Raw genomic sequence first — 14422 nt, 5'->3', positions numbered from 1 at the left:
CACGTCCAGCACGAACGCTGGTCCATCTGAGGCGCCAGGTGGAAATGGCATGGCAAGCCGTTCCACAGGACTACATCCAGCATCTCTACGATCGTCTCCATGGGAGAATAGCAGCCTGCATTGCTGCGAAAGGTGGATATACACTGTACTAGTGCCGACATTGTGCATGCTCTGTTGCCTGTGTCTATGTGCCTGTGGTTCTGTCAGTGTGATCATGTGATGTATCTGACCCCAGGAATGTGTCAATAAAGTTTCCCCTTTCTGGGACAATGAATTCACGGTGTTCTTATTTCAGTTTCCAGGAGTGTATGTAATTTAGTCTGACAATTTCATCTGTACACTGTTCCTTATTGTATGATGAATCGAATATCAGGGAAAACATAGTATCTGGACCATGTTATTTCCAGTGTGAAACAGTAGTAGTAGTAGTAGTAGTAGTAGTAGTAGCAGCAGCAGCAGCAGCATAACGGTGGCTCTGTACTGATTTGGGCACACATATTACGTTCTTCCATTGGTGCCTATTTCCACTTTGAAGGAAATGATAAATAGGAAGGCACATTATCTTCTCCTCTACGACACCTAGCAGCTTCTTTGGATTCAAGAATTTCACATTTTTATCCCAAAAAGAGTCAGGATCTTTTGCTCACCATTTTAGGAAACCATCAATTATTTTGATTGAATGAAACAAGGAAAAACAGAAAAACGTATTGTACACTTACATACAATTATGACACAGTATAAAAACAATATTTGTAAAGATCGTATAACATGATGTATGAAAAGAAATCAATCAGGAACGATGTTCTTATGGCTAAAATTGAATACATGCACACAGTAAATATAACAAAAAGCAACAAATGCCTATCTGTATATTACCCAGCACAATGCAATGTGGTTGGCATAATTTTGACCTCAGGTCATTTTGAAGTACCTACATACATTCATATGCCATACTGATCTTTTGTACATGTTGTACATGCAGCACATCATTTAGTCTAGAACTTCCGAGTGCAGATACAATTAAAATTTCTCTATATTACTATGTGGCTACAATGGTGCGCAGCCGCAGCTGCCAGTCACTTATCTAATGGCTTCCAGGAGTAACAAGAATTTGACTGTCAGTATTTTGTACAATTATTGACTGAATTTAAAAATTCAAAATGCTGTCATAATCTGGACATTAAGAGGTATAATCTTGCAATAAAGGTTTAACACAATAAGACAAGTACTGAAGTAAGAAACAGTATAAGTCTTCAGGCAGCGTATAGTCTGTCGGTAAACTGAAGAGCGAGCGAGCGAGTCCCCACTCTGCCTACCCTGCTACGTCACAGGACGCTTCTACAGGCTGTTTCACAACGTAGTACAGTCCCCACCGCGGCGCGCGCTTTAAATCTGTGGTGATGCCGTGTACAGACACGTCCCGGCTGCGTTTATTTTTGGACAAATGCGTTAAGAGTATAAGGGAAACAAAAGACGATAGCTTCTTCGAAACAAAACATTATAGACTAAGTAATATTAAGATAAGAACGGAAGTCAGGATTCTACTACAAACATAGAACCGAATGCCTATTCATGTGAATGTATGTTCCTCTATTCGTAAGACGAACCAGATATAGTGCAATCAATCTGTAGAATTTAAGGCTTGTTCTTATTTTGTGTTTCTACTAAAAGGCAGAAGTTTTCTTTGAAGGGCTGCATTAAAACTTAAAAATTCTTGCAACACGAAGAGTGTTTAAAAAGTAACCAGAAATCTTTAAATTCGTGTGTTGTATTAGTTCCATTCGCACTGTCTTTGTAAACATGTCTGAAAAGTATTTCCAGTTAAATCCCATTTCACCCAATGTCTTGTGTAAAACATCTTTCTGCCAATGTTTAATGGCGGGAAGTAATTTCCGTAATATGGGTGCTATTTTTTGGTTTCCATCGTTTGTCGAATGACTGATTTTGTGAAACTGTCTATAACGATGGGTTTCCTCCCTAAATTATTAGTTTTTCTTCGCGGCGATTCCAGTAAACCATGCGCCTTGTTTTCTCGTTCCTTCCTTATGTGCCCTATTGTGGCGAGGCTGACGTTTGCATTAGCTGCAGTCCTTTGTTTGAGACTGCTAATATTAGCCAACAGTTCTTTGTGGGTCGCCTCTTTAACACACGCTGTAGTAACGTTAGAGACGATCGAACGCTCGTTACCCCGCAAATACCTCCTCTTCTTCGTATTCTGCACATTTTCTTGCAATGCAGGGCGATTGTCCATCACTTTCGGGTACTGAAATATATCAGTGAGTACACAAAGCCAACTGACTGACACTGCAACTAAGATCCCACGAACAGAAACGACGTATATCACTGCACGCCAAACTACACCGCGAGACAGGTAACGGGCAACTGATTTTGGGTGGCCCTGTAGGCCAGTGGCAGGGTTCTTCCGGGAAAGGCCACTTCCCCCACCAGAAGCGCTGCTCGCTCTTGAGTTTACAGACAGACTATAACTACAGGTGCGTAAATTACCCAGACTGTATTCATCCAGTATTTGAGAATGGGAGCACCTAGTTTCCAACAAACACATAATTTCAACCCTTTCCAAAACATTCTCTCACTGATACCACCCACAAAACAATGAAGGGAAAAAATAAAGTTTACCCCTTACAACATTTTTGCTAATCATGCAGTGAAACTTCGGCATGAGGCATGGCATTTTAATTTATAACTTCTTTACTACTAACTCTATTTACAACAAATTTTTCAGACAGTATCCACATTTACCATTGAACGTATCTGCAAAATTATGTCATCGTACAACACACAGTGCAGTAGATATGATGTCATAAACACTGAGATTCGCAGAAAACTAGCTTTTCTTAAAACGGGGTGCAAATTATCCAGATTATGCTAACCCAGTGTTTGATAGAGAGACCAATAAATGACTTCCAACATACTTTAAACATAACATCAAACCTTTTCTAAATGTTTTAGTTAGTCTGTGGGTGAAAAATCCGAAACTAATAAAACCATCATAATTAGTGTGTTGAATCTTCAACCATAAAGGTTTTACATGTTTAATGTCAAATACTTAGTGCATTAACCACCAGTATGTAAAGTAATCAGGAAGGTGTTTTGTACATGGCAGTCTGATTCTTTAAAAAACTGGAGGTTAGGGTTAGTGGTTCCAACTGACAACATTGGTGTGACGGTGCATGAGGAGGTTAAAATTGAATTTAATAATGAAACATATACTCCCTGTTGAAAATAAACTACAAACTGAAAGTTAAAGATGGTATGGAGTCATTAATGAAATTCATGACACCTATGGGCTAGAGTTCAATAAGTGACCGTCCACTCTGAAAGTTAGTGCTTCACCCTGCAACTAACAGGGCCCCAATCAAGACAAACAAACGAGATTAAAAATATAGAGACTTACATAGTTGTGAACATGTTGAACACCATAGTGAGGTGGAATCTGAACTATGTCAGTCCATTTAGAAATTTTTTCAGTAGTGCTAACAATAGTGGTCTCATAAGGAATGGGACACATGCACATCTTTCACAACAGTTGGTCAAAGATCTGTCTTTGGAAGGAGTCACCTCATTATTCATCTGGACTGATACAGAAACCATACAATTTGAGATGAGCAATTGTAGAGACTGCATGTAGTGGTTTTCAACTACTGCATTAATACAACTATTTCCTTGTTTCCTGTTTTCTTGAGGAAGACATTCCTCCCTTTAGTGCGGGTTTTTATTTTTCTGATGTATGACGACTTGAAACTCTTCCCAGGTAATCAGCTGGGTGTTGCCATGTGGATGGAACGATATTTCAGCAAGATCACTTGTTGCCATCCTCAGGACCGGCTCAAAGGTGGATGTACGTCAACTTGCCAAAATATTGGTCCATCTCACAGACAAAATTTCACTCACTCACTCTCTCTCTCTCTCGCTCCCCCCCCCCCCCCCCCCCCCCAACCCAATTGCTTTCTTCTTCTGCATGCTGCATGGGGGCACAGGCCTCTCTACAGACATGTCTGCTTCTTAAGTGTTCCTCTATATGGTGAGTAGCTGTCTTTTCTCGTACTATGGTTTCTAAATGTACCACAATTACATGCAACATGCTACACTGCATCAGGATTATAAGATTTGATAATAGAAGATTTTGAGACACTGACTTGAGATTTGAGTAGAGGACCAGGTAATGATAGTTTGAGGAGGAGGCAACTGCCTGGCCAGCCAAGAATAGAGTATCAGGAGTGACTAGGATAAGCTAGATGCTGCAATCTCACATATAAATGTGGGATTTACTAAGGTTCCACAACAGCACGATCTACTCTGTATGGACAAAGCAGCGTAAGGTGTCACTCGCATTGATTCTGTGCCAGTTGCTGTTACTGGGAAATGAGACACAGCTTACAACTTAGTAAGCAGAAAAATGTAGTTAACTGAATGGATAGTTGAAAATACAAGGGAGGTACTGTCACCACTGGTAGAATCTCTGTTATTAAGGGCATGAGAGTAAGCCTTTCAAACATGGGTATCTCATTAAAACTGCTTTAAAATAGCTAAAGATGGATGAAGTGCCACACATAAAAGAAACTCATCTGAATAAGCTTATTGTGAAACAGCACAATGTTAGAGAACTAAATAACACAGTTAAAACAGATTCAAAATCTGCTGAAACTCTTAGTTGATGCTCAGGTCAACAATTGTAAGCCTGGGCCTGTGAACTGCTGGCACTGGATTACAGTATACAGATCTCCACTGTGAAACTTCCAGATATTATCTCAAAAATTTGAGTTATTATTCTGCCACCCAGCAGACAAAAGAAAGTAGACAATAAAGCAATAGACTAATAGACAACATTTTTGTGGGGTAACACCTAATTTATGACATAAGTGCTTATCCAGTAGTGACTGACCTCTCTGATCATGATGCACACTTAGCCATAATAATTAACTGATTACATGGATACCATGCAACCAGTTACAGTAATTAATGAGCAGTCATCAGAAAGTTTCCAGGCAGGCTTATGGGAAACTGACTGAAGCGATGTATGTAATGATAATGTGATATATCAGTTCCAAATTTAATGTAGCTATAGATGAGTTTCTATAATTCTTTAACAACTGGAATAAATCAAATATCATGTACAAGGAAAAGCAAATTGTTTGAAATGATTAGAACAAACCGAGACATAGGGCCAATTAAATATTTCAAGCAATGTTTTGCTGATGTCAGGAAATTGATTAAAAATTTCCAAAAAGGTCTGTATAAAGTTGGGAATTAATAGTTCAGATAATAAAATGAAATCTATATGGTCAATATTTAAGAGAGAAACGAGGAATTCAGTTAAATGTTTTAAAGAAAACAACCAAACAGTAAATAACAGCAGCCAAGTAGCTAACATATTTAATAATCACTTCCTTGAAGATTGGAATGAGAAGTTGTCATTTAACTGGACAGGAAAATAAACAAACACAAGAAAGAAATCTACTCACCAAGTGACGACAGGAGAAGACACACATAAAAGGTATTACAGTTTGCTAGCTTTCAGAGCCTGTGGCTCCTTCTGGCAGAAGAATTGATGGGGAAGGAAAAGGGGTGAAGGAAAAGGACTAGTGAGGTTTAGGAAAAGAGGTCGAGTTCGGAAAAAAAAAAAAAATCACCCAGAACACCGAGTCAGGGAAGACTTACTGGATGGGACGAGAACAAAAGACTGATTCATATGTGATTAACAAGCAGGAGTGAGATTATGAAATGAAAATTGTAAAGAATAGCCTGTCCTACGAGAGCCAATTATCACATTGTGACTGTTTTTTGAAATTGCATAATTGAGCTCTGCTGCTACAAAAGTAACAGAAATTAGATGCATGGCAACTGGTTATAGGATGGAAATAAGAAATAAAGGAACTGTAATTTTAAAGTTCCATTAGAAAAGCAGATGTCTGGTGGTGAAAAATAAATTGGGCAGGCACTTTGCATCACACTGTCACTTGACATGAACAATCAAATGTGTTGGCACAGTGGAGCCTTATGTTATGTCAGTCAAACCTTACAGCATCACCAACCTCATATTCACAGCCACATCCAGAACGTGCTTCAGCAACTGCACTAAAGATATGGTCGCAGCAATACAAAGTCACTACGTGTATGACCCTTGAGTGCAGCTTACGTGGTCATAGCCAGAAGCTAAGGGCAGAAAGAGACTTCTGCTTTACCTGGATCTTGCAAATATTCAAGAATTCTGACAGATGGCAAGTTTTCAACTAACATTACAACAAATGTGCAGTGCCCATCTGTGAAGTTTCATTCACTGACCATAGGTAACAATTTTATAAAATGAGTTATAAAATCATTTTATAAAATGATACAATCAACATTATCCTTTAATTTTTAACAACAGAACACTTATTGCCGATCCGCAGATAATCCATGGATAGCCACAACCACGAATGCTTTTATCTGCTAATTACAGAAGTGTTGTAATCAGGCCTAACATTTGAAAATGTAAGTAATATCTTCTAGAAAATTAATGACTGATTCTCTGCAAATGGATGGTCACCGAATTTATATAAAACACTGTACATGCAATTCAGAACTGATCAAAGACTGACCACATGGTTAGAAATAATGTACAAAGGGAAATCAATAAATGAAACAAAATAATATAAAGTGTAGTAGAAATATGTTTAGCTCTTAAACATGTTTGATAGATGCTTGGCACATATAAGACTGACACGTATTTGACAAACTAGGGCTTGGATACAAACAAGACAAGTCACTACATGCTTAGCAGCTACAAGACAAGTCACTACATGCTTAGCAGCTGCAATCCATCCCACACATTAATTTTTGGTGGTGAATTTGAAGAATGTAGTACATCTATATTTTGGGCATCACTGAGAAGTCCATTATAGATTATACATCTCATTGTGTTAATTATTAGAGCTTGATTAGAAGCTGAACTGGAAATCATATTATTGATTTTCTTAAATGTTTAAACCTCGTAACTTTTCAGTTTTGGGTAATATGTGATACTGGAGATGAAAATATCAAAAATTTTGATTACTTTTTGTATTTTCATTCACACATGTCTTGTGGTATTATATTATCGGTTAACATGACCCACCTGGACAGTCATGTGCATTAAAGGACTACTACTGGGATGAGGAGGTGTGCTGGGTCTGGATTGAATCTGCTCGGTAGATTAACGATGTGGGGGTTGGTGTGCCGAACAGCCTGGCTGTGGCTTTTAGACAGTTTCCCATGACCCACTAGGTGAATACCAGGCTGGTACCCAAGCCCACCTCAGTTACACAATTCGCAAACATTTACAGAACTTTTGCTCATTTTCACACGAATAACACAACATGTAGACAGTTTGGGTATACATATTCCATTCAGAGGAGGTGAGGGGATAATGGGGTGGCAAAAGGAAGGGCATCTGACCACATCTTAAATTAATCATGCCAAATCCGTTCATAGCCATGCTGACCCTGTGCCAATGTGGGACAAAGGCACAAGAAAAAGAAGAAGAAATCTGTGATAACATGTCCCTGAAGAGAGAAGTGTTTTGCATGGCATTAATGTGTGATAGTAAGTACTGATTCGTCATGTATTCCATCATTCAATACTCTGAATATTCAGAGTAATAAGCTTTTCACACATAACAGTTAACTCAAACTATTTATTGCACATAACACTTACCAATGGCCACAAATGATGTCTATAAACATATGCCTTTTCTTCTTGTTCCTATATTTAGCACTAACTTCCAGCAATCACAATACTCCATTCAGCACTCTAGTCTTGACTCACCATTAAGCACAAAATGATTAATGTAAACTTATGCTTTCTTCTTATTTGCTTGATATTCAGGCTATTTTGATAGCTTCTGACCACAATCTATTTCATTACTCATGCTCTCTCCATTCAACTCCCTCTTAATGTACTCCAAAGAACTCTGAAGACACAGATATCTTACTATTTTAACATTACAGTTTGTTGCACAGAAGCATGTATAAGGATAATATGTGGTGTCCCCTGCAGAGTCTCTTGTAAACAGCTCCTTAAATGGTTGGGCACACTGACTTCAGCCTTACAGAACATTAACTTCCTTATGAAGTTTGTTGAAATATGAACGAGAAATACTTTACATTACACACCCTCAGCCTTAGTGTGGAAAAGAAATGAAAGATGTGGTCAACAAAAAGCTTCAACCAACTATACCGTGATGTACAGAATTTACTGGATGGCAATATTAGAGAGAAATTTAAAATGGTAGATGTAAGTGGGGAAAAAACTTAACAAATCATGTAAGTGTTAAGTATGTTCCAAAAATTATTTACCGATAAAGTTTACTATGATTGTAAAACAGACTCGTTATACACTATAGCAAAAGATCACAACTAAAATAACAGAAAATGTAAATAACTAACCAATCAAAATGTATGCATAATACAACTTTTACAATTATATCTGATAATGCTTTGGAATAAAGACAAACTTTATTTTATATATATATATATATATATACACACACACACACACTTGTTATTGTTGCAAAAAATGTTGTTGACACCATCCATTTATTTGAAATACAATTTCTTACTAGAACTGTCAGTTTATCTTACGATATTGAAACTTACCTGTAGGGATTTATTTTCTTGTTTCAGTCTTGATACAGCATTCTCAGCAGCAACAGCTCTCCTCTAGAAGAAGATGGATTAAAAAGTATGTGAAGCATTGTCCAACAGTAATAATTTGTAACATCATCCAAAAAGAGAAAAATCTTGTACCGTAGTTCTTTTCAAGTCATCTTCCACCTGTTCAATAGCCTTTTCCAATGAAGCATTGCCTTCAGCTTCATTTGATTGCATAGCCTGCAGCTCCTTCTCCAATGTCTGAACCCTAACAATAAAAACATACATAGACATTATTTAAATTTGCCCACAGCCAACATGGTAAAAAAAGGTATTATACTCTTAAAGTCAGTATCTTAGACATGATTATCAAAATATTATTAAAATCTGCAAAATCAGAAGACTTTCTTCACACTGTTTATCACAGACTATCTGTATGAACAGGGGTTTCTATTTTCCCAGATTTCATGAGCCTATATCTTCACCAACTCTGAACACAAGTACACAATTTTACCACCACATCAAAGAGTGGAGCTCCAATATCGAGTTGATTGTTTGCACACACTACCTTGTAGGAAATGGGTATACTATTGTTGAGGCTGGGGTTACTGCCAATGACTGTAACTTGAGTGTACTTCAACAAATGTGAAGAGAGAATGTAGTTTTAGTTCAACAGGCACTTATATGGCAATTTGGACACGATACCTCTGTTTGTAATATGAACAACAACATGATATGAACAATTTCGCAACACCTGATACACATGTGACATGGAGACCTTGTGGGGCTTTGTTTTTAAACTGTACCATGAATGAGATAAGTTCTGGAAACAAAACTACAACTTATGAATCAATAATGTGCTTCCTTCCTGTCACAGGATTCACATGTTAAAATTCAATAATACTCATATAAATTTAAAACCATTAGGTAAAATCATTGATATATACGTGCTGTTTACCAACTTAAGTGTATGCTTCTACACTATACACTAAAAAGTAACTGGTTGGTTCCTTGATTAAAAATGGATGAGCTTGCACCAAATCTCCCTCACAACAGTGTCGTTAGATTTTGGATGAGGTCTAATGAAGTCAACTAAAGAACAGGGACAACAACAACAACAACAATAATAATAATGATGATGAAAACAATAATAAGAATAATAATAATAATGAAATTTCAGAATACATGCTGCTGCATTTCAGATACCATTACTGACAAATGAAATCAATCTCCACAGACAGTCATCATTTAGCCAATGAAGGAAATAAATTCCACATACGAGTTCACACTTAGGTTTATGCTCTTAATTCAGATTTCTCTGTAAATCACGGTGTAACATATTTAACTCTTTTACATAACTAAAATTAACATTAAAGGTACAATCCAGAGAGAAATAAATATGTCACAATTTTCTCATACTGAATAAACATGAGAATTTAGTAACTGTTGTGAAAGTAACCAGAATTTAAAAGCAGCAATGTTAATCATAATTTATATCCTAAGCATTCCCTGTTCAAATGTAATGTACTGATTGCATTAACTGATCAAGGAAGGGATATTTAAATTCCACACAACCATCATTGCCTTCAACTTTAACAGTAGGATAACAAATTCAATAGATGCTCTCTGAAACAGAAAGCTCTTTTCTAGTACATAGGCAAATGAATGTACAAGTTTGTTTACTTTTCACAAATGCAGGTCAGGTAAACATACATACATATTTACCTCCGTGTCTGTTCCAAGAGCTGTCTCCTTGATGCTTCTATTTCCCTCTGGAGCCTCTCATTTTCTAATTGCAACTGCAATTGAGACAAGTTTGAACATAAGTCAAATATATTCACATTGAAAGAGAAGATATAACGACTTTTATTAAACTAAACTATAATTTACCTGAAAAATGCTAAATAAATAAATAAATTTGGCACACACAGAGGAACACAAAATTACGATTAGTAAGACATTTCCAGAAAAGTATCTAATAACATACTACAAATTAAATTGAAACTTCTAAAATCTAATACTGTCACACCACTGGACAGAAGAAAGCTTTGCCAGAAGAAAAAAATTCTTGGCATATCTTAACACAGCTTCATTGCAGATGCATACCAACACAAATGGAGTGCCTCTTCTTTCTACACATTTTCCATCAACACAAATACATTACCTCCAACAGTTAGGATCCCTTAATGGAAGGAAAAACTTGGCTGCCTGCGGTAGCCAATAACTCGTGCACTGTCAACCATCTAAATCTACATCAGCATCTATACTCTGAAAACCACCTTGGGGTGCATGGCAGAGGGTACATCCCACTGTACCAGTTATTGGCGTTTCTTCCCGTTCCATTCGCATATGGAGTGCGGGAAGAATGATTCATCAAATGTCTCTGTGTGCAGTAATTATTCTAATCTTATCTGCACGATCCCTGCATGAGCGATACGTAGGGGTTTGTCATATATCCCTAGAGTAATCATTTAAAGTCGGTTCTTGGATCTTTGTTAGCTAATAGACGGCTAGTTTACTTCTGTCTTTTAGAGTCTGCCAGTTCAGTTCCTTCAGTATCTCTGTGACACTCTCCCATGGATTAAACAAACCTGCGACCATTTGAGCTGCCTTTATTTGTATACACTCAATATCTCCTGTTAGTTCTATCTGGTATGGGTGCCAACACTTGAGCAATACTCTAGAACCAGTTGCATGAGTGATTGGTAAGCAATCTCTTTTGCAGACTGATTGCACTTCCCTAGTATTCTACCAATAAACCAAAGTCTACTACCTGCTTCCCCCACAACTAAACCTATGTGATCATTCCATTTCAAATCCCTGCAAAGTGTTACATCCAGGTATTTGTATACGTTGATCAATTCCAACAATGACTAAGTGATGTTATAGTCACATGATACTACAATTTTTCATTTTGTGAAGTGCAAAATTTTACATTCCTGAACATTTAGAGCGAGTTGCCAATCTCTGCACCATGCTGAAATCTTATTAAGATCTGACTGAATATTTATGCAGATCCTCTCAGCTAGTAGTTCATTATAGACAACGGCAACATCTGCAAAAAGTTTGATTTTATTATTAAAATTGTTTGAGTTCAGTATATGTTCTAAGATTCAACAACAAATTGAGGTCAAGAATACTGGACAGTAGTATTTGGGACCACTTCTACTACGCTTCTTATAGATGGGTGTGACCTGTGCCTTTTTCCAAGGGCTGGGCACGAGTTTATTTGTTCAAGGGATCTATGACAAATTATAGTTAGAAGAGGTGCTAACTCAACCGCAAATTTAGTATAGAATTTGAAATGGATTCCATCAGGGCCTCGAGCTTTGTTCAATTTTAACAATTTCAGCTTTTTCTCAACATCACTGACATAATACTTATTTCATTCACCTTTTCAGTGGTACAAGGATTAAATTGGGGCAATTTTCCTGGGTTTCCCTTTGTAAAGGATCATTTAAAAATGGAGTTAAGCATATCAGCTTTCACTTTGCTACCCTCAATTCCAGTTCATCTGCTAGGGTCTGGTCACTAATTTTGGTGCCACTAACAGCCTTCACATACAACCAGAATTTCTTTGGGTTCTCTGAAAGATCACTTGACAATATTCTGCTATGGTAGTCATTAAAGGAGTCACATATTGCTCTTTTGACAGCCAAATGTGATTCATTCAGCATCTCTCTACCAATAGCCCTACACTTTATTTTACACCTATTCTCAGTAATCTCTGTTTCTTTAGAAGTTTCTTTACAATGACTGTGTATCAAGGAGGTTCCCTCCTATTATGAACTGTTCTACCAGGTACGTGTCTATCCAATGCATGGTCAACTATTCTTTTAAACTTGAGCCAGAGTCTCTCTACATGCTCTTGACCTGTGCTGAACATTTCGAGTTCCTCATTGAGATATGACACTACTGATTTTTTTTTTCTCTAGTTCACTGAACATATACATCTTCCTGCTTGTTTGAGGAGTCTTTTCTACTTTGATAGTCACTGTTGCCACAACTGCATCATGGTCACTGATGCCAGTTTTGATCTGGACATCCTCAAAGATGTCAGGTCTATTTGTTGCCATTAGATCCAATGTATTTCCATCATGAGTGGGGTTCCTAACTATCTGTTCCAGGTAGTTTTTAGAGAAGGCACTTAGATGTAGATGTAGTAATGATTCACAGGATGTCTTATCATGCCCGCCAATAACAAAACCGTAATTAACCCAATTAATTGTTGGACGATTAAAGTCTCCATCAATGATTACAGTATGATTGGGGAAGTTGACATACAAGTGAATGAGGTTTTTTTTCTAAGGTTTTCAGTTTCATCAGGAGATAAGTCTGGTGGGCGATAGAAGGATCCAATTATCATTTTATGCCCACATCCGATACTAAGTCTTTCCCAAACAATCTCGCATGCAGCTTCAATTTCTAACTCAGTGGATTTAACTTTCTTGTCTACTGTGACAAATACATGATCTCCATTTCCCCTCCATTTCCCATTTGCTCATCCTTACGATATACACTTCAGTTTTACCCAAAAATCTCACTGATATCAATTTCAGGTTCCAACCAGCTTTCTGTACCTAGTATTCTGTGAGCTTTTCATGAGTGCTTCAAATTCTGGCACTTTGTGGTGAACGCTTTGGCACTTTTCCATTAGGATTTTAAAACTCTCGCCTGTTGGAGGCATTTCTTTCGATCTTATATTGATACTTCTGGGTTTCCTACAGCTATTGTTATCTGGATTGGATGGAGAGTTGCGTAATATAAGAAACCCTTGTGTGCACCCCATACACAGTCACCTATCCGAGTAGCAGTCTCTAATGTGTAATGCACACCTGAGCCATTTAGGGGGACCTTACAGTTCTCAACCTTATGGCCCAAGTCCAGGAAGACACAGCCTAGCTCGTCACAGAACCTTCGAAGTCACTGGTTCAGTCCTTTCACTCGACTCAGAACCAAAGGGCCACAATCAGTTTTGGGGACAATGCTGCAACTTATGAGCTTCATTGAAACCCCACATGCAAGGCCGGCCTTCGCAACCTTCTCTGCCAGTTGCTGAAATGTGGACCAAACATTTAGTAATCACATGGGGACTAATTTGTACTATAAGGAGGGTGTTCAAGAGATTACCAGCAAAGCTGTACGAGGCCATGTTTGGTTGTAAACAATGGTAGGTCTGAGTACCTCAAATCTACTCAGAGAGGTTATGGATAACAGTGACAGATGAAGATCTTGAAAAATTTGAACAAGAACTGGAGGATGCTATAAATGCAGGAACTCCCCCCAATAACAAAGCTGTTGCTATGAAAGTGGAACCATCGGAATCTACATACCAATTGTCTGACAATAACAGTGCAAAAATAACATGGGTAGTGTCTCAAAAACAGTGTAGAGCAGCACACTGTTGTGCATAATGCATCGAAGATGTCCGTTTAATTTTTGGAATAAATAACAAAGTGGACAAAAGGTATGGAAAGAAATTACTAGCAGACTACAACAGAATAAACAAGAAAGCAGGAAAAAGGGGTCAGGATCTCCTGTCAGTTTGCAAATACAAGGTGCAAAAATACTTAAAAATTCAGATGCAAAGTTCTCACCAGCAAAAGTTGGTGACAATATTCGAGTCTATATACAAGATGTTGACATAGGCACGGTGATTCCACAACATTCTTGCAGTTGTCATGAATGTCAAGGGTGCTTTCTATGGGGTAGGAATGAAGAATCGTGTTCCAGAAGTGAGTTTTTCTTTCTGCACAGGAAACTGCTCATGCTGGAATTGGTGGTTACAGGAGTAA

At 37.7% G+C, this 14422-nt stretch overlaps 1 protein-coding gene across 1 annotated transcript in view; it reads right to left on the bottom strand.

The window, feature by feature from the left end:
* Nucleotides 1–14422, bottom strand: part of LOC124788249 — an 82845-nt gene that overhangs the window by 40037 nt on the left and 28386 nt on the right. The window contains exons 3-5 of the mRNA XM_047255440.1: nt 10353–10426; nt 8784–8895; nt 8634–8696 (exon numbers count right to left, since the gene is read on the bottom strand). Coding sequence (XP_047111396.1) covers nt 8634–8696; nt 8784–8895; nt 10353–10426 — 249 coding nt within the window. The remainder of the gene's footprint in view (nt 1–8633; nt 8697–8783; nt 8896–10352; nt 10427–14422) is intronic.

The sequence above is a fragment of the Schistocerca piceifrons genome, chromosome 3 (assembly GCF_021461385.2).
Source record: "Schistocerca piceifrons isolate TAMUIC-IGC-003096 chromosome 3, iqSchPice1.1, whole genome shotgun sequence".
Taxonomy (NCBI): Eukaryota; Metazoa; Arthropoda; class Insecta; order Orthoptera; family Acrididae; genus Schistocerca; species Schistocerca piceifrons.
Note: the sequence above shows the minus strand (reverse complement) of the source record. Positions and strands in the feature narration are given on the sequence as shown.